This window comes from Cucurbita maxima, unplaced genomic scaffold, assembly GCF_002738345.1.
Source record: "Cucurbita maxima cultivar Rimu unplaced genomic scaffold, Cmax_1.0 Cma_Scf00002, whole genome shotgun sequence".
Classification (NCBI taxonomy): Eukaryota; Viridiplantae; Streptophyta; class Magnoliopsida; order Cucurbitales; family Cucurbitaceae; genus Cucurbita; species Cucurbita maxima.
In genome coordinates, this window is record NW_019272018.1 from 3,523,055 (window position 1) to 3,549,111 (window position 26,057).

Below are 26,057 nucleotides of genomic sequence, written 5' to 3' on the forward strand. Positions count from 1 at the left end.
TTCCAATTGCTCAGATGTCTTTGAAAGCCTCGAGATGATTTTGCGCTTTCGTTTTTTCAAATTCATTCACTTTAAGGTTGGTTCTGAACGTCGTGTGCCATCATCTTCAGTCAACCTCCATCGTCTTGTCTTATTCTACCATTTCGGTGCCTTCAGGTTTAGGAGAAGGTGGATGGGAGTTTACGAGCAAGCATATTCAAACAAACAAAGGTTAAAATTATTTTTTTTTTTCATAATTTACCAAAAATATTAACCCATTTTGAGGCTTTTTAATTGTCTATAAAATAAAGGTAAATGCAAATCCTCTTTAATGGGTTAATTTTTCTTACTTCAACTCAATTAATTCATTGATTTTTTTTTATATACAGAAAATCAATAATAAGGACTAAAATTAAAATAAATATTGAGACAAATAAGATAAAATTAATAAATAGGAATTTAAATATTTAAAAATAAAAATAAAAATAAAATAAATATTGGACAAATAAGATTTAAAGAGGAAGAAAATTTCATTTTTTAACTTGGCAATAAGAATTTTGATGATTTGATTATTTATTTGGATAATACATTTAATTTATTTAAAATTATTTATTATAAAGAGTTGCAGCGCCAGTTCTTGAGGAGATCCGCTACCAGTTTCCCTTCTGAGCTATGCAAAACGGAGCATTTGACTGAGTTCAGCGGTAGGAGTATCACCGCACTCCGGCGGATAAGACGGTGGTTTCTTGCAGTTAAAATTAATCGGAAGCATCGATAGAAGAGTTGGGGAATCGAGAGGATCGAGCGGCGGAGATCACAAAAATGTTGGCGGAGCCTCCTCCCTTCCAGGAAGCAGCGCGCTGTGAAGTCTGCAAATGCAGTTTCAACACCTTCCGACGACGGGTACCAAATTCTGTTTGCTCTATGATCGACTTCGTTGCAATAGTTTAGATTGAGCTAATGCAACGATGATCAATTTCGATTCTGTTTCGTGCTTTCGAGCTTTCGATCGCGAAATTAGATGATTTTCTGTGTTTTTATCTTTGTTTACAGCATCATTGCCGATGCTGTGGAAGGACGTTGTGCCACGAACATTCTTCTTTTCAAATGGTATTATTGATTCCTCTTCCTCGTTGATGCCGTAATGGAGAATTTTTTGCGTTCTGACTGGTGTATGTATATACTTGTTTGTGAGAAATTCAGGCCTTGCCGCAGTTCGATATTCGTGCCTCTGTTAGAGTTTGTGCTGACTGTTTCAATAACTCCTCTCAGTAAGTCGTGTTAAAATTTAATCATACACTCCGCCGTAGTTTTTTTACTTGAAAAATTATTCCGAAGCTGTTACTGGAATTGAATTTCAAGCGAAGTCTTTTGAGACGACCTTTGGTCATACTAGAAAGGATTTTATCGAGCCGAAGTTTTACTTCTCAACTCCAGTTTGATAACTCATTTCGTTCTGAAGCTCAGAATTAAAGTGCGTGAGTTGAAACTGAAATAGAAAGTTGGCATGAGATATTTTCTTAAATGTAATCTTGAATATTTTCTTGCAACTTCTTGAACTCGAACTTTCTTGTTGGAAGTTTCATGTTCTAGCATTTAAACGACTAGAAACTTAAAAATCTTAACTGGGATCGGACGTTCTTGTATCAAGGATTTAGGTTGTACGAGAATGTGAGATCTCACATCGGTTGGAGAGGGGAACGAAACATTTCTTATAAGGATTTAGAAATCTCTTCCTAACAGACGTTTTAAAACTGTGAGGCTGACGGCAATATATAATGGGCCAAAGCAAACAATATCTTCTAGCGGTGAGGCTGGGTTGTTACAAATGGTATCAGAGCTAGATATCGGGTGGTGTGCTAGTAAGGACCCTGGGGCTCTGAGGGGGTGAATTGTGAGATCCTACATTGGTTGGAGAAGAGAACAAAACATTCCTTATAAGGTGTGGGAAACCTCTCCCCAACAGATACGTTTTTAAACTGTGAGGCTGGCAACAATACGTAACGGGTTAAAGCAGATAATATCTGTTAGCGGAGAATTTGAATTGTTGCGAGAAAGAATCCAAAACTTTTGAATTTTTGGAACCTGTCTATATTCAAGAAAAGTTAGAACCTTTGGTCCTTGTCTCTTGAAGCCGGGGCCTAAACGCATGTTGTTCTTGAAGCCTGCAACTCTTTTATATTCTATTTCTTGTTTCTTTAGCTTTCTTGTGAAGACACCATTAAAATTTTCTCATACCCACTTTCATCGATAATGAAATTTCCAGCTCCTAATCATTTTTCTCTTCGAATCAGTGCAATCGAAATAAACATTCTAAAACATTCTTTGAACACTCTTTAAAGGCTCAAAGAATTTCAAAACCACCAATAATGAGGTAGTTGGATGTTAGTGAGTGATATGAAGGCTTTTTGCCTGTTGGATGAAGCATAAAAGCTCTTAGATCAGCCATCAGCTCCTTCCTCTTGGAATTAGGCATTGAAAAAAAAATTATATACAGACTTGGAAAGTCCTTGCCTTCTCTCGTTTGCTCCTAAATTCCTGCTCTCGTCTTAGACGCATCCTTGGAGTTTCCAAATTTTATGCTGAGATTGAACTTATTATTTACTGTTTAGCACCTGCCATATTTTTGAAAAACTAGCATCTTATTTATCGAGTTTGCCCTATTACAGATCTAGAGAAGTTGGTCGGCCACCGTCGTTACCGTCGTTAGCTGTAGTTGATCAAGTTGCAGATACAGTTTCTCAATTAAACCTTGATGGGAATGTAAATTCTGAGCCTAAGTCTGCTGTGGAGCATCAACCTGCGTTGAGCATTTCAGATTGTAATTGTGGAATGCCATTGTGCATTTGTGTCGCTCCAGTCCAGTCTACGGAAACAGAATCTGTTCCTTTGCAGGTTTTAATGTTTAATAATTTTTTATGCTCCTTGTGTATCAGCCGTGTCCCTTATGGAACTTGATTATTCTTTTGGCAGAAGAAAACAGCTTCCACCTCTACTCAGAACAATTCAAAAGCAAAGAAGACTGATTCCAATCTAAGGAATAGAGGATCTACTTCCAACAGCAAGCTTCGGTATGTTATCTGGAGCTGTTTTATTCCAATAGGTTAGATTCTGTCTTCCCTTTCTGGCCCAGTATATGGGAAAAGTAAGTTTATCACACTCCTTCAAATAGTAAGTTTATCGCACTCCAAATATAATTAACAAAATGATCAAATAACGTTAGTATAAAATTAAAGCTATGAATATGGTATTATAGCGTTAAAAAAATGCTACAATAAGTTAAAAGATAAAAGATAGCATAATATTTTAGCTATATTCTACCTATTATAGCTTTAATAAAACGCTATGAAATATTTTTATAACAACTTATATAAGCTATAGTTTTATACTATATTATAGCATCTATTATGGCTTTAAAAAAACGCTATAAACAGTATCTATTATAGCTTTAAAAAAACGCTATAAAAAGTCTACAATAGCGTTTTTCGTATGCTATCCATTATTTCTTGTAATGATGACTTGGGTCAAGTGACACATTTTCTCATTGCTTACTTTCTTGCGTATGTATTAGGTATCAAATTACCCTACTTTATCATTGTTGGTATTGTTGATTTGGTAGATAAGTCCGATCTTAATATGCAGTTGTAATTTATATTATTGAATAGGAATCCTGCAGATGAATCAAGGATCAATTATGAAGCAAGTGGCGAGGTATATAGTGTGTATGATAAAAAAAATTTGGTGTCTATCAAAGGCTTTTAAATTCTGTTTCATCTCTAGAATTTCATGTTCTTGCAGGGGTTGAGGGAAGCAATCAAGAATGGTGACACATATGCTGTCAAGAAACTTTTGAGTGAGGTACTAAATGCCTTTATGAAAACCAAAATATGTAATGGAATTATTTACTGTTCTCATGTTGGCAGGGTGTAGATGCAAATTACCATGACAAGCAAGGATTGTCTTTGCTGCATGTGGTAGAATCTCTCTCTTCCCCCCACCCCATCAGAATATGGCATGATATCGATTTAGAGTTATGATATTAAGACTGGTATTGTTTTGGATGTAGGCGGCCGTCTTTAATCAGACTGATATTGTTTTTGCCCTCATTGAAAGTGGTGCTAGCCTGGACTACAAAAATGCTCAAGGTAACTTCTTGTCACTGTTTCTTTACACGAATGCTTTTGGTCGGGACTTTGAGAATTGGGAGTGTTTAAAAAACTGTCTGAAAATAGAAACTCTTCTGAGAACAAATTTCAAACGACCCTTGCTTATCAGTTCTATCCCCCTTGTCTTTTAAGCTTGGCGATTAAAGCAAAGAATAACTGTAGCAAGTATCTCTGTGATTGTGTGAGATCCACGTCGATTGGGGAGGAGAAGGAAGCATTCTTTATAAGAGTGTGGAAACCTCTCCCTAGTAGACGCGTTTTAAAAATCTTGAAGGGAAGTCCCAAAGAGGACAATATCTATTAACGGTGGGCTTGGATTGTTAGAAATGGTATCAGAGCCAGACACCAGACAATGTGCCAGCGAGGAGGCTGAGCCTCGAAGGAGGATGGACACGAGGCGGTGTGCCAGCAAGGACGCTTGGCCTCGAAGGAGGTGGATTTGGGGGTCTCACATTGATTAGAGAAGGGAACGAGTATCAACTAGGACGTTGGGTCTCAAAGGGGGGTGGATGGTGAGATCTCACATCGGTTGGGGAGGAGAACGAAACATTTTTTATAAGGATGTGAAAATTTCTCCCTATCAGACGTGTTTTAAACACCTTGAGGTGAAACCCAAAAGTGAAAGCCCAAAGAAAACAATTTCTACTCGCGGTGGACCTGGGCTGTTATTGCACTTACTGCCAGGAGTATAACATTCTGGTCTGGTGGTGTCTGAAAGCCACGAAGTATGGGTAGCTTTCTAAATTACAGCGACATTGATGATTATTAACCGATCCTTTATTTTCTTCCTTTGAACCACAATCCTTTGGTCGAAGATATGACTTAGCCAATTGAGTTATACTCAGGTTGACGAGGAATGTTCCGATATTTAAGATGCAGATTAAGCAAGAAATTTGCTAGAATCTTGAATCTAGAGGCGTGTGAGTACATGTTAGAAAAGTGGTGAGATATTTTGCATAATGGTTCATTGTTTCCACGGTTACAGGAGAAACGCCATTGGATTGTGCTCCAGCTTCTTTGCAATATAAGATACGAGAGAAGATGGTGGGAGGAGAGTGAAGAAGCAACAGCCCACATCACCTATTATTCTAGTAAATACTTCTATCATTTCTGCACCACCGCCTTTACTTCTCTTTTGTTCCTCTTTTTTAGTGATGCCTAAGACTGCTACTCCCAAACTGTGGGCTGTCTCTAGAAATTTTCTTTTACTATCCCAAGAATTTTAGACCATAAATCTTTTAATTTTTATGAGTATGCATTAATATGGTAGAATTAAGTGATTCTCACGTGAAATTATTTAAAGAACGCGTAAAGGAACACGCATGGAGAATTTTGCAACTAATGAGAAACTATTATAGAGGTTTGGTTATATCGTCGATGGATTGGTCAGTCGAACATTCGATGGATTCTTTGAATTGAAGGTTGACCAAATTGAGTTCAACAACTTGTGGGTGAGATGTGATTTAAATCTTTTACCTTTTGGTGATATGTGTTACTCGTTGAGTTGTAACACGCTACACGATGACAAGACAATGCTTATGTGGAAATTTTAAATAGCGTGACAAAATTGAACTTTACATTATAATTTGCTTAAATGATTTTTGTTCTCTTTTACTTTACTCGATGGATCAATCTTTCCCTTCCCTTTTCTCTCTGTCCTTTCTTAGAATAAGTTGTCTCGTCATAGTGTCGTTGAATTCTATATATATATATATATATTTTAATGTTTTTTAAAAAATTACCTAATATTTTTTTTTGTCGAAGAAATCTTTTGATTTATTAGCTAAAATCTTATAAATTTTAAATATAAAATATTTGATAATAATAAATAGAGTAGGGAACCTAATTCGGGTTAATGAGTTGATCGGGTTGATTCAATACAGATCGAAAAGAAAAAAAAGATATAAAAACCCATAAATTAGAACGCTCCTTTTAATTTTTCGTTTTTTTTTTTTTTTTTGATTTATTTTTGATCTTTGTTGAAGTTGATGATAATGACAATGAGATCCCAAGACGAAGGAGAAGGAATCTCTCCTAAAATCCCTCCCTTCTCCAATGGACAATTTTATAAATTCAGCCATTGTTTATGTAATGGGGACTACTGCACCCTCGCCTTCCTTCCTTAATTCATCAACCTCCAATCCTTTTCTTCTTCTTCAATCCCTTCATTTCTCTTATCTTCTCTTCTTTTCTCTTCTGTTCGCGATTCAAGTTCATACAACGAAAGAATCGATCGTTTCAGCTCAAAAACGCGACCAACAGCTTCTCTCAATTAAGCGAATCTCGGAATGCGCTCACATCATTAACAAACAAGGGCTCGAAGTTTTTGATTTTCCAATCACCACTTTCTCGCGCCTGATACTCGATTATTCAGGTCTGCTTTGGCTTTCTCAACAATCATTCTGGTTCTCCCTTTTGATTGAATTGTTTGATAGGTTTTGTGCGTGATTTTTCAGGTTGAGTGATCGAACTGGTTCTTTCTTTCTATTGTTTTATTTCATTAGGGATTTCTGTCGTTTATTCTTTGTATAATTATATTGTTATTTTTGTTTCCCCCCGTATTTATTTTTGTTGTTTTTGCTTTTAAACTATGCTAATTGTTTATTGTTCTTGTGGCGGTGGAGAAATGTGAGAGTGGTCTTTGAAGAAGCTTTTGTTAAATCGTCGAGGCTCGTTCCAACGAATGCTGTACTATGCTTGATTTCCATTAATGGCGGCTCATTCCTTGACGCGAAATCTTTGTTCGTCTCATTTTCATATGCAATCGCATCGCCCTTCTCAACCATTGCTTTTCGAAAATTGTTGCGCATTTCCTATTTCTGCGGAGCTTGTTCTTCGTAGTTTTCGGAGAAATAGATGCAATCGGTTTGGTCTAAGAGCTTGCGTTCAATCCCACAAAGATAACTGCAGTAATGGTTCGTTGGGAACCAATGCTAAGGGCCCAACACCTGTTCGTCGTCCACAGGTTCTTAACAATGTCGAGATCGATTTAGTTGATGGTATTGATCGCAGATATTCTACTACTGTTCAGGGGGAGCCCCAATGGGGAAATCCTCTAACGTTCCATGATCTTTCTTCCAGGGGAAAGCTTGTTGTTGCTGTTGACGTCGATGAGGGTTCGTATTTTCCTCTCCCATTTCTTATCTCCTTCCCTGGATTTTCATTTCTGTTTCTCTTACTTCTTCACTGTAACGTTTCTTCTTCTTCTTCTACCTCTGATATCTGTGTTCACGAGCGTTCTGGTGCATTGTGACAAAGACATGAAAAGCCCACTTGAGATCTTGTATGTTGATCTAATCCAAATGACTAAATTCATGGAATTGTTGGCTTAGATTAATTAATTAATTAATTTGATGATTGACATGCCTGAGATGACAGATTTCAGCTACACTACATTGTTTATGACTTTGCATGACCATTTCATGTGCTAATATGGCTACTTATTCTCTGTACTTGATGTGAGATGAGAATTCGGTTGTGCTAATAAATTATTGTACATGATTGTTTACTCAGTACTCTGATTTGATATTTGTATCTGTTGTTGTCGTGCTATCTTGTAGTTTTGGGGAACTTTGTCTCAGCTCTTAACAAGTTTGTTGCTGATCGTTATTCTTCAAATCACTCGGTTTCGGAGTATCATGTCTATGAATTCTTCAGGGTATAATTATGTTTTTGTGTTTTTTATTTGATGGGGTTCCCTTAAGATTCTTAGTGTAATAGTCCTGAAGTTGCCCTGGGGAATATCTAACCTGCACCATTCTGATTTAGACCTTCGTTTCTGTTTCAGATATGGAAGTGCTCACGTGATGAAGGTACAACTTTTTGAGATTTGGCTTTTAATGACTTGTCATCTGTATCAAGATGGCCATAGGATCATATAATGGTTATTGGTTTTCCTGAGTGGGTCATACATTTGACTGATTGATGGTTGCATGTGCTTCTCAGACCAATAGTTTTTCTTTAAAAAATAAAAAAAATTTGGTTTGTATGGTTCTGAGAAAGTTAAAATTTGATCTCTATCGTTTTTTCTTTTTCCCGTTTTATGATTTTGAAATTGTCGATTTGCTTTTGTATGAGGCAAGATAAGCATCTAAGGGGTTGGTTTCTTTGACCTTTTTTTTAGTTAAATCATTGGACCTTCCAGTATTGTATTCAACTTTTTTTTTTTTTTTTTTTTAAAATCTGGACCATTCTCACTGGAAAACCATATGATTTTAGTTTTGTTAGTGCTGGTGTTACAAAATAGTATTTCTGTTCTTGATGTTTTTCTTGACAAAATTTAGCTAAGAAAATTTCTATTTTTTAGTGAGAATTCCGAAAGAAAAATGGTTTGAGATGGTACTTCCTTTGTAACTTTTCACTTCTTTGGGAGAACTTTGCAGTCTATAATGAAACACAATGTGATCTTTACGCTCTTGAAGCTGTTTTATGAGATATTTCTGTCCATGGAAATGCGTCTCTACTTGGTTAATTGGTTTTGAAACTTGTTTCCCTGCTTTGTTCCAGCTAATCATCGTGTTCATGAGTTCTTTAAGACACCGTATTTCAAGGTTGGAATCTGGCCTATACCGGGTGCGCAGAGCACGCTTCTCAAGTTATCAAGATTCTGTCATCTGTCAGTCGTAACGTATGTATAGCTACATTGGATCATTTTGACGTGGTACTAATCCCTCCCAATAGATGATGTGAACTTATCTCATTTGATCTAATTTCAGGTCTCGACAAAATGCAATCAAAGAACACACACTGGAGTGGATTGAGAAGCACTTTCCAGGACTGTTTCAGGAAATTCACTTTGGAAACCACTTTGCTCTGGATGGAGTGTCTAGATCAAAGGAAGAGATATGCAAGTATGACAACAAATCTTTACACTTTTATAACACTTATTTTTCCCATGAATCATCCATTCAAGTTACAACATTTGTTATGTTCAACATGTATGGATAGTATTCAAATCATTGAGTTGTTGATGATATACGTCTTAATGAGTTAAGCTATATTGAGTTGCAGTAGTAGTATTTTATTGTGGACGATCTCACATGATGCAGGTCACTTGGAGCAACAGTGCTAATTGATGATAATCCAAGATATGCGATCGAATGCGCTGAAGCGGGAATTCGAGTTCTGCTTTTTGACTATGAGAACTCGTATCCATGGTGCAAGACGGAGACGGAGGATCTGCCCCCCTTAGTGACAAAGGTTTATAATTGGGAAGATGTGGAGAAGCAATTAACTTCATTGGTTCTTTCTTCTTAGGCTTTAGAACATAATATTTGTCACCAGTGTTGTGATTGACTTGGAGTTTGTAGACCAACGCCAACACTGTAACCTAATAGGAATGCTGTTTATTTGCACGATTCTGGACAATATAATATAGCCTTTGTACTACACAAAGGGCTTGTTTGAGTCTTTGGAATCGTAATCTTTCAATCCTATGTGATTATGAATAATTGTGTTTGCATTTTGCAATACCAATCTATTGATTTATAAAATCATTGATAAACTTATACATAAATAACTTATTTTTCATCTGTTTTTGCTTCAGTTGATATGATACAATAATGACTCATCTTTGGAAAGTCATATTTGTAACACTAATTTTTCTCATAGTAAAATTTATTGTGACTTTTGATTATATCGATATGAAGACGTTTTTATCTTACATGTTCGAAATCGGATAAGTCACTTTTACTTTTAAGTTTGGTCTATTACAAAAATATCATTTTAAAATTAAATAATTTTATCTTATTAAATCAAATAATTATAGATTTTTTTTTTTTACTTCTGAAAAAATATATATCAATATATCAAGATTTCGTGTCTTCTCCAAATTGAAACTGAAATGTGAATTAGATAACCAAGTAAAAAATAACAACTATTTTATTTAATTTAAGTGTATAAACTTGAATAAATAAATAAAATTTAAAAATAGAGTTTTAATTGTTGTAACATATTTTTAGTTACTGCATTTCAATTAATTAGAAATGTAAAAGAATATTATTATAATTATATCTATTTTATTGCAATTCAAAACAACACCACAATTTTAAATATAAGTAAACATCCATTCATTTATATATTATTTAACAAGTTGATCAGATCATTTTTCGTCTAGTTAGGATTCAACTGTCTCTGTTAGCTTGAAACCATATGCTTGTAAAAGATCCAAGGCTGCACCATCAAAAAAAATATGCTTGTATGAATAGTAAGTTCTTAAAATAATTGAATAGGAAAACTCGACTTTCACATGATTAATTCAGCTTGTCAACCTAAGCATAGGACTAGAGACCTTTTGGCCCAAGTCGAAAGCTCAACTTATGAATGCAGGTTTTGCTTCATCAACTTCATAAATTTAAAAAGAATGTTGAAGGAGCCAAACAGTTATTAGACGCAAATTCAAAAAATTTAAGAATTCATCAGACATTTTTTTTCTAGGTTACAAATTTACTACATAATCTTTTTTTTTTTTTTTTTCGTAAAATCTTTAAATAATAACTTAATCATTAAGTTATGTTTAGGTCAAATGAGGACTTAACCTAACCTAACTTTTTATTAAAAGGCTTATTTTTCATGCAATGCTGATGATTCAATAAACATAAACCAAAACATTAGGAGGAAATGACATATTTGCATTTACCTGGATTATGAACTTCAGGTTCAATAGGCCTTAAAACACCTCGCGTCTTGATTTTGTTTGTCAGTAAAAGCTGCAATGACATACTGTAACATTAACTAAAGTTGAAGCTTTAATAAAGATTATGGTAAAAAGAATATGTAAAGGTGGTTACCAAAGCTCCAATAGCTGTTGGAATACCAACAGTGAGAGCCATTGCACTAGTGGTCTTTCCGTTCCAAGTCCTCCCAAATTCTAGTAACGTAGCCTTGCGACACTCTGTATGTTGACCGTCTGCCGATTCTACTTGTATTTCATGATGTAGAAGAACCATATCCTGACCATCATCACAAATGAACTTATTATATATATTTTGACAAAAAGTTAAGATGTTCTTTGCGTACAGCTTTCTATAGATGCAATTTTAAGCGCATATGGATGGCACATGAATGGTTACTCTTTTTCAAACTAAAAATGCTGTTATTAAATATCAATGATATATGGTTAAGAGACCATTTATGTGATTAAAAAAAAAAAAAAAAAAAAAGGAGTCTTTCCCGGCTACTCAAGGATTCAACTTTTAAAATTCGAGTTATGAGGTGAAAGTTTGAGCGTCAGTTAAACTACGCTCATATTTGACATAAATACTTCTCTCGTGCTGTGAGCTCACCAAGTCATTTCACTCAAGGGTGTTCTAAAACTACCCTCTAATTTGCAATGATGTCAACTTAGAGTATTCTTTAAATAAAATTTAAAAGCAATAATTTAACCAATGGTTAATGTAACGACCCATATCCACCGCTAGCAGATATTGTTATCTTTAAGGTTTTCCTTTTAGGCTTCCCCTCAAGTCTTTAAAACGCGTCTACTAGGGGAAGGTTTTCACACCCTTATAAATGGTGGTTTGTTCTCCTCCCCAAACAATGTGGGACATCACAATCCACCCCCCTTCGGGGCCCAGCGTCCTCGCTGGCACTCTTTCCTTCCTCTAATCGATGTGGGACTGCCCCCAAATCCACCCCTTTGGAGCTCAGCGTTCTTACTGGCACACCGCCTTGTGTCTACCCCCTTCGGGGAACAGCGAGAAGGCTGGCACATCATCTAGTGTCTAGCTCTGATACCATTAGTAACGACCCAGATCGCCCAAAAAAGACAATATCTGCTAGCGGAGGATCTGGGTCGTTAGCGTTAAAGTTTATTTAAAGTTATTGAAGAATTATGAAACTAGATTATTGAAGAATTTTTTACATAACACGTAGCCATCTAATAAAAAATTCACATAGTAAAACATACTAAAGTATGAATGAATATTAACAGGGAAAAAGCAAGTGTACCTGCTCATTTTTTAAGTAGGATAACCTTTCTTCCATTCTGTGACAGGTAACATCAAATGCACTTTGGCAAGATGAAGGAATCTCTGTCGGCTCGTGAAGGCCCAAATATCTGATCCATTGTCATTGTTAGCCCGTCATGCAAAATATATAATTCATCTTTTGAGAAGAAAAGGAAGGAGAAGAGCTGCATACACGATTGTTTTGGCTACTCTTACAGCAGTTTCTTGCTCTTTACAGAGTCCACTAGAAATAATGCTGTCACTGATGTTCTTCTCTCCAATGATAGAGCCGTTCGATTCTCCTTTAATTTTGAGGAGCTCAAGCAAAAAATCTCGAAATAGTTGCCTCCTACTACTCCTAAGAAAGGAATGAACTTCCGTATCTAGGAGTCCAATTCTTGCCAGGGCTCCCATCACTGCGCTGAATCCTATACGTATTGACAGTAAATGAGTTAAAAAAACACAATTTCTTAAGAGTAATGGTTATATTCGGCTTATATATAGTTAACCAGATTCCCTCGAGGGAATTAAGTCAGTCAAGGTTTTGAGTGAGAATCCTCGGTAAAACATGTTAGAAGCCAAAAGAGAACATGCCTTCATAGCGTAGGGTTCCACGAAATATGGTCGATGCCTCATGCCCTATGCCATATGCGTCTCCATAAATTAAGGAATTACAATTTGGAATGCACTCCAATGCAAATGCTGGAAGGTCAGGCAAGCGTAGTCTCACAGCAGAGTCATAAAGATCCTTTCCTGCAAGTTTGAACTGCTTGAATAAATTTTCTAATCAAGAAGTATCAATGTGGTATTCATGGGTTTAATGTCTAAACATCTTAGCGTTATACGTTCGAACCAGATTATAATAGTTATTCGAAGAGTTGACTGGTAATTATCTAAGCTAGAGAGTTATAAAGCACATCTTCTTGTGTGCAAGAGAATAATAAATAAAGTGCAGAGTGCAACATATTCTTGTTATTCTAATTTTTTCCAAGTGTAAACAGCTTACCTTCAACTTTTACTGTTTTTCCTTCATATCGATATGTAGCCGGATTGCTTCCAGCTCGAATAGCTTCAGCAAGATTCGAACTAACATATTTCATAAAGAAATGTTATTGAGTTTCCATAAAATTAGATGATGCATTTAATAAATAAACTATTTAGCATTGACAAATGTTCATCTTCACAAGGTTATAGAATAAGACAATGTCTTCAAGAGAAACTGAACGAAAATAATATAAATCTAAGAAACCAAAACAGAGAAGTTTGCCAGGAATATCTTGGATACTTCCAATGCAAACTGCAAATTATGAACACTGAATGCGTGTTTGTGTTCATTTTATAAATGGGGCTTTCTTGGCCTCTTTTGTACAGAAAAATCAACAATACCAATAAGAAGTTATTTCAATAGATATCTGAAAATTTTAACTATTAGATTTAGTTCTCATGGAAAAACTTCTTAAGAGTTTCTTAAAAAAAGTCACCAACGCCATTTAAATTTTACTCTGAAAAAAATTATTTACCAGATAGAATATACAAGTCTCTGTACCATTACCATTCCATGCTAAGGTGATATTATCTATCCATTCTCCAAGCATTTTTATTGAAGATCCACCCTTTTTTTAATCAAGAGTAGTCAAAGTTCATAAGTCGTTAAGACAAATGATTCTAACAGGTACCTGAATTTATATGCTAATGGATTGTTTGCCGATTCTGGAGAAGGAATTCCTCCACAATATGACATAAAGGACTTCACTCTCTTCTTTTGGAGATGTGACTGGTTGATCATCCTCATTGCTAACATATGATCTGAATCACGGCCCATCAGAGCACAAAAACTCTTACAAATTGAAAGGGAGAAGTATAAAAGAGAAATTATCCGTACTAAAAGTAATATCTCATATTCACGAAGTCAAAGGGCTTTACAAAATTAATATATATGCTACTCATTTTGTGCATCCCCTTTTGGTTTATAAATTTGTGGACTACTGATATAATGAATTTTTTAATGCCAACTTAATTTTACACAAACTATGTAGAGTGTTATTAGAGACATGTCCCTTTCCATGGTTCATTTTTTATTTCAAATCAAAGAGATCGAAACAACGAACCCACGCTGGTATGATATTGTCTACTTAGAAAAAATATACATATCAAAGTTGAAACTTTTAACCAGATGAATGAAAAAGCATGTAACATGAAAATATATGTGAGCGGAGGTTTCTATGCATGGAGATCCATTTTCCGCATGTGGCTCTTTAAAGGTCAAATCTAGGTCAAATATCATTATTGTTGGAGATCCACATTAAAATCTAAGAGGTGACAATTTGGAAGGGTAGATTTCGGAGGGTAGAACGTAAAGGTTGGTGCAGGAACCTTGCTGGGTTGTGAGTGCGGATGCTGTCTTTGTTTAATGGTCCACATGCACCAGAAACTTCTAATAAGAAAAAGTCTAACAGGACATATGGAAGAAAATTGTCTGTCAATAAAAGAGGAATCAATGACATAATATCAGATTTCTTCCTTATCTAACCCGTCTAAAACCATAGAAGAACGTAATTTTAAGATCTCGATGAGTCAAAAAAATTCAGTTCAGATTAAAAGAATTCAAAAGATTACATCATTACATTTCTAGACAAGCCAATCTTTCAACAGCGTTAACACAAACTAGAAGAAAAGGTTTAGGGTACCTATTCCAGGATCCAGACCCATCTCCCCAAGAATTGTTATACCAGCATTCCTGGCCTTTTCATCCAGTGATGACATGGAATCATCAATGTAGCTAGCAGTGACTAGATGCTTTCTAAGCTGTAAAAAGAAGAAATAATGTCTGTTACGAAAGAACAGAAAAAAATAAATAAATAAATAAAAAATAAAAAATCTGCATATCTTATTTTTGTCCTTTTTAAATCTTTAGTTCTCTAGTACTTTGACGTCTAATGATTGGAAACAAAAGCATAATTCATTCCTTTTAAAACGAGACTAAATTTAAGTAAAATTATACGTAACAACAATAATTATTATTTATATATTTTTTCTATGAAATCTCACGTCATTTGGAGAGGAGGACGAAACATTCTTTATAAATGTGTGGAAACCTCTACCTAGCAGACACGTTTTAAAACCTCAAGGGGAAGCCCGAAAGAGAAAGCACAAAGAAGACAATATCTATAGTGGTGGGCTTGAGCTGTTACACTTTCTTAGTAGTTTCTCATAACATAGTTCTCTCTTCTCCGAGTTCTGCCATGAACCTCGCAAAGGATGTATTCTTTCCTTACTAATATCTTGCACAAACATCTTTATCCACAAGAATAGATGAAAAATATTGAGAAAAATATTCAAAGAAAAATTTAACTGCTCGACTTCTTCTCCACTGTTAATCAGATATTATAAATTCCGACATTAGGTGAATTTTTCACCTTTTACTGTACAGTCTGAATTCTTGTCATTGGTAAAAACGGTTCCGGGATGATGAGAATGAAAAACCTTGCATGAAAATTATATTATTCAAACACTAGATAGTACCTCAATGCATGCATTTGCTACAGTAAGATGGCAACTAGGTGGCAGCAAACTTATAACGACTTCAACCTGAAAACGATTCGGCCAACACAAACTGATAAGAAAGCAACATGTATGTAATTTTTTTTGTTGCAAATATAATTTCGCAGCACTTAACTGGCTTTCAAAGGAAAATGTAAAACCAAGTACCTGTGAGATATACATAAAAAGTTTCTCAGAATCCGTAACATCAAGCTGTACTGCGGTTGCATTAGCAAAGTCTTCAGTTATCTAGAATGGCATTCAAAGACATAAAATGCTCATAAGCTAAACAACACAATATGCATGAACAGTTGAACGTATCAAAGCAGGAAATATGCACACAAAGTTTCACAGGGTGCATCAAAGTCAGTGTCAAACCATAATATTCTAGAAGTACAGTTCACTAAACGCATTGACGGAAGTTTTTACCTCTTCTACATCCTTTAGGTAGAGAGAAGCAACAATCACTTCAATATCATCCCAGTCTTCAGCATAGTGCTCAAGAAAAGTTTTCCAGAAACGACAACATGAATCACTTCCACTTGATACTAGGAGATCAGCAGCTGGATAACAAACCCCACCTGCTCCAAGAAGTAGAACAGCAGTCTTCCTTTTTCCATCTTTACTTTTAAAGCTACTCTCTTGAATCTTACCAATCTTCAGAAAAATCTTATTCATCTCATAATTTACGGGATTAAGATTTTCTTCAGGATTAGCCATCAGACTTAGAGAGTAAATGATCTTATCCAAAATCACTATATCATCAGCACCAATCTGTCAAAAGTAAGATGATCACTTAAGAAAAACGTGATTCTGATTAGGCATGGAGAAAACTTGTCTGACTGGTTCCCGAACCAAAGAAGAAAAATGGTTTACCAGACTGGAATAAAGTAATAGTCACACAAAATAATGAATTTCAATGGTAAACGAGGGTCTAAAGCATGCAAGCAAATGGTGTGTGAATTTTACAGTTTATTTGTCAACAAAAGTTCTGCCCCTAGCACCTGGGAAATTTTTTTTAAAACTACTAACAGAGACTATTACAAAAGAAATTAAATAAAATGTAAGTAGCAACTAATAATCAATATTAGTAAAATTATACATGTGACATCTAACAAGAACTATCAGTTAGCATGAGCAGAATATGTTGGATCTACAATTGATATCAATACATTCTTTACAAGAAATTGTCCAATTCAATTCTATCAAAGAATTATAAGAAATGAGATAAAGATATCGATACTGCATGACATAGAATAGAAATTTTGAAGGAAAATACTCATCAGAATAGATCAGTTTGTTGGACACGTTAAATCATCTCTCCTATATAAACTGGATCGGGAGCATGCTTACTTCAAGGTCTGAGTGTGACATAGCATTTGCATTCTGGCCCACTTGACAGTTAACCAAGTGAAATGAGCCACCTGCTCCTTCAATAATATCTAAGGCCTCATTTATTAGAAATTGATCGAACAAATGGCCACTCAGAGACACCTAGAAGAAATATAATTAAGATTTACTTCAACCATAATATTTGTGGATTGTGGGCAAACCTGAGAAACAATATTTAATATACGCTTTCAGCGACCTACGTGTATGTTGAACTTCTTGTTGGAGTGGCCATTAGCAGCATCCTTGGATAATTCTCTGAAAGTTAAGAAAAATAGTTTTACGTATTAAAGCATTGCATCAGCCATAAGACCGTTACCTTTAATTTTATACTTTGCACTTAATATCTTAGAAACAAGTAGCTTTATTTTTAATAGCAAAGCATATAATAAAAAATAAGTTTAACGATGCATTTGTTATATGTTGAAAGCATTCTCAGGCTCTTAGGCGCAAATTTTCTGGACAGATTTATAGTCAACGCTTTTAAATTTCTGAGTTTTGACATCAACTTCCAGAACTCCAATTGTATTTATCTGAGAACCATACAACTATCGAATGAACCAAAGATAAGCGCCTGCTAGAATCAAAATGATACCGCAAGGCAGTAAGAGCAGAAGCTTACTCAGATTCAGACTTTCGAATACGTGGTATGTATTCATACAATGAGGTTAGTGCCCCTGCATGGGCTATGCAAGCTCTCCTCAAATGCGTAGGTAGCTTTAAAATGTCGACAACAGAGGCTAGACTGCCAACAAAATCCGATAGGATGTCTCCAAAATGCTGAGAGGCCTTAAAAAAAATAATAAGATAAGTTAAACAGAGAAATTAAGCTCATAAATTGCAGTCATATAATAATACGATATTATCTCAACTGTATAAATCTAAAAGTGGAGTAATTAATTAAAATTCCAGCAAAAGAGAAGTATGCAATCACCTCTTTGGCAAACTCTGTCGGAAGAACGTCAACAGCTGAACATATCACGCCATTTCCTTTCAAATCACGGTGGTACGAATCATTACTAGGATCATATCTGAAAAGTATACATTTTTTACAATTAAAGAACTTCAAAAATTCTAGTCAATAAAGATGAAATATCCGGATAATTCCACACAAAAACAACCAATAAAAATTAATGATCACAATGAGAGGGGATAAGGGAGTGACTGTCTACAGACTCTACACCATCTGGAGCGTCAGTACGAACAATGACCCGAAGTACGTACGAACAATAAGGGAGTGACTGTCTACAGACTTTCTCTCAAGACGTATCCCATAAAAAAAAACAACAAAAATAATCCAAACAATTTCCTTGCCCCCCACCCACTCCCAATGGAGAAGCACTTTTTTCAACACTGAAGAAAGTGAAGATGATCCTAGCTTGAAGAGAAACCTTCCTCTGAAAGAGGGAAGAATGAAGAATTTTTTTAAGCAGGGAAAATGTAATGTTTTTTTAGGGAAAATAGCACATCATCTTGATTATAACAAATACCCATGAATTCTATCTTGTGTACCTGAAGAAAGGAGAGTCAAGTGACGTTGTCTGGTTAATGAATTCTATTGAACCTCCAACATCACAAGTTATATCTGAAATTCCAACAAGAGGGCATCCGCTTTTCATTAGATCTTGAAACTGCGTGGTGTTCAGCAACCGAGGAAATCTTCCCTCCCAATACATGCAATTCACTACAAAACAGCAAGGAAATTGACAAAATGTAGCAGATAAGTATGCAGTTGTATCCAACCAAAATAATCATCATAGTGATACCTTCCTTTTCAAAAAAGAGTAGGATGTTAAGGTATGCATTCATATCAGTTGCATTCCTTGCTATGAAAAATGAAAATCATTAGGAACCAGATCGTGACCAGCTATTACCATTGCACAGGTCATAGTTACCAGATTTCTTTTTCCTGATTTTACAGGACCAAAAACTCTCTTTGGAACGGAGAGCACTCTGGGTGTGCCATTCTAAATTACTTTTAGCGAAAAAAAGGTTTGTCACTTTGTTATAAGAATTAAAAAATGATATTTTCAGAATCATGTTCATATAGATATTCATTATGTATGAGAGAAGATTTTCATCATTTATATGCTGCCTAAGTTTCATACTTAGTGCAGCGCAATGAATGAATGATCTAAACTTCATTCAGGAATAAAAACAGACAAGCGCACATGCCAAGGCACGTACACATTGAAACAAAAGAAATGCAAAAGGAAGTTGTTATCCATAAACTAAAATGCAAAATGCACCGCCAATTAAAACAAACAATGTGAGTAAATGTGTCTCAGATGAAATAACAACTAAGGAAGAGAAAGCATACCAATAACAGAAGCATATGGAGCTATCTTTTCATGGAATATAGATCTATAATGATCCGGATGAGCATAGTAATCAACCTGAAAAATAAGATAAGGACTGGAATTTAGGTTTTATTTTCTCCCAGAAAATCATATATCAAGCAATAAGACTGCAAAGACATTGAAGCACTTAATCACAGATGACGAAAAGTGAAGACCTTAATAGCAGATTCGAACATTCAAAATGAACTTTGATACGGGAATAAACAAGAACTTTAAGCAATATAGTCGTCTGGCAAAAGGACATGCAAAATCTAGGGGAGCCAATAGATCATGGGAGTAAAAAATGAACAATAAGAAATTATTGTCCTTGTCAGAAACAGATTCATGGCATAATACTTCGTAGCTTGCATCTTTCTGATTCAATCAGAGGTATTTGGGTAATTCGCCAACACCATAGTCAATTAAATGCAACTGTAACAGATGTAAAATTGGGAATCATATCATCAATAATTTTCGAAAACTGATTTTACATTCCACTTATTAATACCGCGGCTGTACTCTAGTGTTTAAAAAATGATGTGGATGTGTATCACGCTATGTATGTACATGATTTCCGTGTTGCAAACTTATCCTGACATGATGCTCCCCTTCTATGAGCAACTCATCCACTCTCAAATCAATTGATATCCATGCAAAGCAAAAGGAATTGTTTATATTTTAGATTTCAAGAGAAAAATTGTAGAATCCAGATTCCCAATTGCACATTGGCTCAAACAAAAGAAAAGGTAAATAAAAACTTACTCTATCAAAAAGTTTTGTTGAATCTTTGTGTTCAACCATGTGTTGGCAACTCACAACACAACCATATACTTGGAAGACCCTTTTCTTTGTTGTTTTATGTTGGCGAAGTTCCACATTCTAAAAGCAGAGGGAGTAAAACAGTTGAGCAAAAAAAGTAAATAAAAGTTGCTCAACAAAATAAATCATCCTCCAGATAGAGGAAGAACATGCTACTATTCTAGAAGCATAAACAAGCAGTGAACATTGTGCCATGGTGCTCTCGCATGGAATACAATGCACGAGAATTTAGCACTAATCATTGAGACTTGTTTAATTCAAATTATCCTTCAATGTTCACTACCAAAGGTGAAATCATCAACACTCGAAAATGATGATGATCATCATCGATATTTAAAACACACACACAAACAAAAAAAAAAGTTCAAAGTTGATAGACGCACAATTTAAATTACACGAAGACTGCAGAAGATAATTTCAATTATTAAAATTTTGATGTAAACCCTACAAACTTCCAGACGCTAATTTTACCAATCAGTGTATTAAAAGTTCAAATCAGAAAATGAGCATCTATGTAGCAGAAGAATGATGCTTGCTTACGTATTATCAACTCAAACTTTTTTATTGGACGATGATCAATTGGTTCATTATTGAGATAGGCTAGTATGTCAACCAGATTATATCATTCAAGTCTCAGAGAATCTAAGCCAAAATTTGTAAATAGAATATATGACGGGGTACCGGAACCCACCTTCCCACATATTTCTGGAAGTTTACTTGGATCCACAAAAGTGTGAGGAAGAAGCTTGAATATTTCTTGCGCTCCCTGAGAAACTACAAAAGAAATAAAAGGCAAATCCAATTTATAGAGAATGTATGCAAACCAATGCAAAGGTCACTTAATGAAATTATTGATACGCGAGAAACTTGAAAGCTGGTGACAGAAATTCATTAATTCAAAAGACAAATGATTTTGCATATAAGGATATACATTGTTGATGCACAAGTTTTTAGCTGGACAATTTGGTTTTATCAATGAAGCTGAGTTGGATAATCATGTTGATCAGGATTCGCCAAAGGATGACACTTAGAGACTTGGTTCTGATAATCAGTGACAAGATTTGCAGGAGATTGTAAGTAAATATTGTCATACGTCTGGTCATATGAAACATGAATGTTGAAAGTTGTTGAATAATGATCAAAGACTTCAAATTGCTCAAGTTGCTTCCACGAATGAGACATCTAAGAGGTCAATTACTATTTTTGCAGATGATTTTCCTAAATTTCAATTGTACCAAGAATCATTGCAAGCATCCTCTTCATCGAATCCTATTGCAACTTTTGTTGAGTCAGGTAATATGAATCATTGTCTTCTTACATTTTCTATCAAACGGGCCATAGACTTTGGTGCCACAACCCATATGACAGGTAATTCTAACATATTTTCTACCTCTCTGTCACCTACCCTCTCTCCAACTATCACTTTGCAGATGGATTGACATCCTCTATTCTTGTATCTAGCACCCTCACACCCTTTCTTCCTTTTTCTATTAGTGAACTCACTTGTCACCTTAATTGTTTTATATTCTTTTTCCATGACTATTGCTTGTTTTGGGATCGTATGACGAAGAAGATTATTGGTAAATAATATGAATTTGTAGGTCTAAACACTTTTGATAAATTTAGTCTAGCACTAAAGAAGTATGGAATGAAGAAAAATATGTATGATTACTCTATTTTCTATCGATGATCTAAAAGTTGTATTACTCTGTTTGTTGTGTACAAAATGATACATCAAGTGTATCTTCTTTGAAAACTTTCTTTCAAGATCAGTTTCATACTAAGAATCTAGAAGCACTCGAGTATTTTTGGGACTTGAAATGATGAGAAGCAAGAAAGATATCTTTTTGTCACAATGGAAGTTTTCACTTGATTTGTTATCTGAGATAGGAAAATAGGGAATTAAACCATGTAGTACTATGATGATACCTAATTTGCAACTCATCAGAGAAGGATAATCATTTAAAGATCTTGAGAAAAAGAAGATGTTAAGGATTATCGAGAAGTGTAGTTCCGCATTAGTTAGTTAAGAGGAAGATCATGGGTTTATAGGTAAGGAACACTATCTCCATTGGCATGAGACCATTTTGGAGAAACCAAAAGCAAGGCCATGAGAACTTATGCTCAAGGTGGACCGTATCATACCATTGTGAGGGTCGTGGTTCCTAACATGGTATTAGAGTCACGCCCTTAACTTAGTCATGCCAATAGAATCCTCAAGTGTTGAACAAAGAATTTGTGAACCTTGAAGGTGTAGTAAAGATGACTCAAGTGTCAAACAAATGGTGCATTTTGTTCGAGAGCTCTAGAGAAAGAGTCAAGTCTGGATTAAGGGGAGGCTGTTTGAGAGCTCCAAAGAAAGAGGCCTCAGGGAAGGCTCTATGGTGTACTTTATTCAAGAGGATTATTGAGGATTATTGAGAGGTGTAGTCCCATATTGGCTAATTAAGAGAAAGATTATGGGTTTGTAAAGAACACTATCTTTATTGACATGAGGTCGTTTTGGGGAATCCAATCATGTGAGCTTATGCTCAAAGTGGACAATATGATATTATTGTGGAGGGTCGTGGTTTATAACAGAAGATTGTTTGGAAAGTCGAATTAACTAATAGTGACACGACCAAATATCACTTATTTAGCACATGTTGCAAATCATTATATGTCTACACCCACAATGAATCATTGAGTTGAAATGAAACAAATTCTATGATACCTAAAAGTTGCACTTGGGGGTGGAATCCTACAGGTAACACAAAAGTTGAATGCTTTTCAAATGTTGATCGGGCAGGATCTAAAGAAGATAGATCAACTTATAGATATTATGCTTTTGCAAAAGGCAATTTGGTATCGTGGAAAAGTAAGAAACAAAATGTGGTTTCATGTTCAAGTATTTAGAGAGAGCTATGCACACCCTATAAGTGAAATAGTGTGGGTACATCAACTTTTAACTGAGATAGGCTTCAATATTACTGTGGTGTGGTAACAAGAGAACATATTGAAGTGGATTACCGTTTCATTCGTAAGAAAATACAACAGTTGACGACCACAAGATATGTAAAGATTGGAGAACAACTGAGAAATAGTCTTACTAAAACCTTAAATGGAGTAAGGGTAAATTATTTTTGAAACGAGTTGAGCATGGGTGACATATTTGCTCTACCGTCAGGGGAGTGTTATAATATTATTATTATGTATAGTTGTCCTCTGTTCTTTAGTTTAGGGTTCTCTTGTGTACCTATATATGCGTGTGTCTCTCTAATGTAGAATACATTGATTGTTTTACCCAATACTATTTACAGCTCTAACCACTATGAATTATAAAATGGACAATCAATTAAAATACAAAATACCATTTCCTGAAGCCGTAAACACCATGACCAAAGGACAAATCTGTGGTGGTAAGCCCTGTGTTGCAATCTCCTCGCCCACAGATATTACCGCAGCCTTGGCTGCAGCCAGGGATGGATACGTGTATGACAAACCCAGCGAGAGGAAAGGAGTGGAAATTCCAAGGCTCAAATACCCTGCGCAGAACCATTTTTGGGTATTATCAATATATATTATCCTAGAGCATACAACCGTCTCCATGTTTTGTGTATGGAAGGAAGCAAATATTCAACTCAAGAATTTTGAATACACTGAATTTTACATAGAACTAAAATATTTTTGTTGACAACCACTCTCATGCAAAACTAAATTAATAGGGGGAATTTGAAGCATAGTTAGATTATTTTTGTTTCTAGAAGGCAAATTTTCTTAGAAAACAAAAGCCGGGCCAGATGACTTAAATTCAATTTATTATCCCAACCTACTCAATACCATCCACCCACTCCAATTTTCGCCATAAAAAATATTTTAATCCAATTGACAAGACATGACAACATCATATATAAAAGTTAAAAGAATCTCCAGGAATGAAGCATACTCTGTCCTAATCCATGCAAAATGTCTATAAATCCTGCTCTGCCAGCATATTTTCCAAACGCAAGCAACCTTTTTCCATGATCTCCAACTATAAGCTCGTAATCAAATAATGATGCCTTTTCTGATAAGATCTGAATGCCAAACATAAAATTAGAAGAAGAGCATTTGCGAAAAGGAGTTTATAGTTATCAAGAAAAAATGCAACAGTTGTGGTACTTTGTCTAGTAAAGGCATGTTTTCCTTTTGCGCTTTGTGAGTGTGGGAGAAGAAGGCATAAGCTTTATCAGGAAGAATCATCTCCACCTGCAAAAACCTGAATTAATTATCTGTTTTTCGATATAAACAAAATGGGCCAAGGTAAATAAAAAAAACTTGTCTCACCTTAGGTTGTTTGACACCCAGAATTAGACCGCATTCTGACAGATCTTCAGAAATTTCACAGCCGACGTCCTCGTATTGTGCATCATGATAAATGCGTTTGGTAGATGGCTGAATAATTATACGAGATATTCCAGTTTCATTCCGTCCTCCGTGCAGAAGTCGAGCACAGTGTGCTGGGCATAGAGGCACCCTTCTTTCCCACTTGCTACAAGACTCCGCAAAAATCCCAACGATTCCATTCCCGAGCATGGTGTCAACTGCAGTTGTCAAAATTGAACAACGAACATCGCTTTTGTATACATGCAACCGATACTAACAGACAGCTATACCTACAGTCCTGCTCTTATTTTTTTACCGAATAATGGAAACAAAACCACTAAACCACAGAATAGCTACTAAATAAAATTCTACACCTGAAATCTATAAATAGCAGTTCATCATAAACCTCGTAAATTCCTTGTCCTCTTCTTTATCGAGATTCTCTTCGATTTGATGCTATTGCACGTTTTAACTTACTTTCCAGAAAATTTCGTTCAGATTCAAATGTACACAACATTCAGCAGGCTATCTTCCTCATGCATTACGTCCTTCAAACTCATACACATGCATAGCATCGGACCAAGTTTCGCCACAATTAAACACAAATCAAATGCACGTAAAAATCAATACAAACACACACATACGCAACGCACATTACCAAATAAGTAAAATCAAACGTATCCTCAAACTCAAAGTCGAAGCAACGCAGAGGTATCTACCGAAATCCACAAAGCCGGACCGAAACGTTCGCGTTCGAATGTCTATGCAGGACAATGTCAGAGACGCAGAGAGAGATCACGAGATGAATGCGTTTGTGTGAAGATTACTTGTAGTGCACGGATGTTTCATCGCTTGAAAATGGTAGCGTCGGCCATGGAAGGAAGAGCTGAGCTGACGGACTTTTTTGCCCAAACGGAGAGAGTATTAATACTACGACGAAAATTTGGATGAGGACAACGTGTTAGCAGAATCAGCAGTTTGGACACGTGGACATGGTGAGTGGACCCGACCCGCTAGTTAATAACATATTATTAAATTTTAATATTTATAGTTAAATAACGAAATTAGTTACAATTTCATTTCTATAAATATTTTAATAACTTGATAGCATGTGGAACTGTAACTTGTAACTACCCAAATCCAACGTGAGACATCACAATCCACCATCCCTTTGGGGCCGTGTAGGAGAAGGTTTCCACACCATTATCCAATGTGGGACATCACAATCCACGCCCCTTCAGGGCCAACGTCTGCGTTTGCTGGCACTCTTTTCTTCCTCCAATTAATGCCCTTACGGGCACACTGCCTCGTGTCTACCCCTTCGGGGAAAAGCAAGAAGCCTAGCACATCGTCCGGTGTCTGGCTCTGATACCATTTGTAACGATCCAATCCAATGCTATCAGACTTTAAAACGCGTCTGATAGGAGAAGGTTTCCACACCTTTATAAATGGCGATTTGTTCTCCTCCTAAACTAACGTGGGACATCACAACAACATAATTTGAGTTAAATTATATTCGTAGAAATATTTATTTA

At 35.6% G+C, this 26,057-nt stretch overlaps 3 protein-coding genes across 6 annotated transcripts; 2 read left to right on the forward strand and 1 right to left on the reverse strand.

Annotated features, from left to right (window-relative positions):
- The first annotated feature begins 38 nt into the window (after positions 1 to 38).
- LOC111467386 (vacuolar protein sorting-associated protein 27-like) lies at positions 39 to 6,817 on the forward strand. 4 transcript variants are annotated; one of them, XM_023112265.1, is made up of 12 exons: positions 39 to 168; positions 600 to 882; positions 1,033 to 1,089; positions 1,183 to 1,250; positions 2,649 to 2,874; positions 2,953 to 3,050; positions 3,645 to 3,690; positions 3,778 to 3,837; positions 3,903 to 3,953; positions 4,046 to 4,124; positions 5,131 to 5,236; positions 6,770 to 6,817. In XM_023112265.1, exons 2-11 carry the CDS (start codon positions 802 to 804, stop codon positions 5,202 to 5,204), a joined length of 840 nt encoding a protein of 279 aa, XP_022968033.1. In that variant the 5' UTR covers positions 39 to 168; positions 600 to 801; the 3' UTR covers positions 5,205 to 5,236; positions 6,770 to 6,817. The 4 variants fall into 4 exon arrangements, with proteins under 4 accessions (XP_022968033.1, XP_022968016.1, XP_022968025.1 ...); XM_023112248.1 differs by lacking the exon at positions 6,770 to 6,817 and adding an exon at positions 5,504 to 5,740; XM_023112257.1 differs by lacking the exon at positions 6,770 to 6,817 and adding an exon at positions 5,567 to 5,740.
- LOC111467200 lies at positions 6,780 to 9,614 on the forward strand. The gene is made up of 6 exons (XM_023112027.1): positions 6,780 to 7,261; positions 7,706 to 7,803; positions 7,933 to 7,957; positions 8,652 to 8,772; positions 8,861 to 8,995; positions 9,194 to 9,614. The coding sequence occupies exons 1-6, from the start codon at positions 6,856 to 6,858 to the stop codon at positions 9,399 to 9,401; spliced, it is 993 nt and encodes a 330-aa protein (XP_022967795.1). The 5' UTR covers positions 6,780 to 6,855; the 3' UTR covers positions 9,402 to 9,614.
- A 568-nt stretch (positions 9,615 to 10,182) lies between these two features.
- On the reverse strand, positions 10,183 to 25,411 carry LOC111466259 (alpha-aminoadipic semialdehyde synthase-like). Its single transcript, XM_023110869.1, has 25 exons — positions 25,181 to 25,411; positions 24,484 to 24,740; positions 24,319 to 24,405; positions 24,104 to 24,233; positions 23,529 to 23,702; positions 20,870 to 20,952; positions 20,122 to 20,238; positions 19,341 to 19,416; positions 18,533 to 18,704; positions 17,955 to 18,051; positions 17,643 to 17,809; positions 17,224 to 17,278; positions 16,985 to 17,125; positions 16,061 to 16,405; positions 15,800 to 15,880; positions 15,614 to 15,679; positions 14,779 to 14,896; positions 13,768 to 13,897; positions 13,098 to 13,177; positions 12,686 to 12,844; positions 12,285 to 12,519; positions 12,093 to 12,201; positions 10,934 to 11,095; positions 10,783 to 10,852; positions 10,183 to 10,316 (listed from the first exon to the last, which is right to left on the reverse strand). The coding sequence occupies exons 2-25, from the start codon at positions 24,730 to 24,732 to the stop codon at positions 10,261 to 10,263; spliced, it is 3,159 nt and encodes a 1,052-aa protein (XP_022966637.1). The 5' UTR covers positions 24,733 to 24,740; positions 25,181 to 25,411; the 3' UTR covers positions 10,183 to 10,260.
- Between the last annotated feature and the right edge of the window lie 646 nt (positions 25,412 to 26,057).

Excerpts from the sequence above, each read along its gene's own strand:
- LOC111467386 (XM_023112265.1), top strand. The coding sequence starts at position 802 with ATGTTGGCGGAGCCTCCTCCCTTCCAGGAAGCAGCGCGCTGTGAAGTC. Across the intron at positions 3,051-3,644 it reads ACTTCCAACAGCAAGCTTCG|GAATCCTGCAGATGAATCAA; the intron begins GTATGTTATCTG and ends ATTATTGAATAG. Across the intron at positions 3,954-4,045 it reads GATTGTCTTTGCTGCATGTG|GCGGCCGTCTTTAATCAGAC; the intron begins GTAGAATCTCTC and ends TTTTGGATGTAG.
- LOC111467200 (XM_023112027.1), top strand. The coding sequence starts at position 6,856 with ATGGCGGCTCATTCCTTGACGCGAAATCTTTGTTCGTCTCATTTTCAT. Across the intron at positions 7,262-7,705 it reads TGCTGTTGACGTCGATGAGG|TTTTGGGGAACTTTGTCTCA; the intron begins GTTCGTATTTTC and ends GCTATCTTGTAG. Across the intron at positions 7,958-8,651 it reads GAAGTGCTCACGTGATGAAG|CTAATCATCGTGTTCATGAG; the intron begins GTACAACTTTTT and ends GCTTTGTTCCAG.
- LOC111466259 (XM_023110869.1), bottom strand. The coding sequence starts at position 24,732 with ATGCTCGGGAATGGAATCGTTGGGATTTTTGCGGAGTCTTGTAGCAAG. Across the intron at positions 18,052-18,532 it reads CTTGACTCTCCTTTCTTCAG|ATATGATCCTAGTAATGATT; the intron begins GTACACAAGATA and ends TATACTTTTCAG. Across the intron at positions 15,881-16,060 it reads ACCTAAAGGATGTAGAAGAG|ATAACTGAAGACTTTGCTAA; the intron begins GTAAAAACTTCC and ends ATGCCATTCTAG.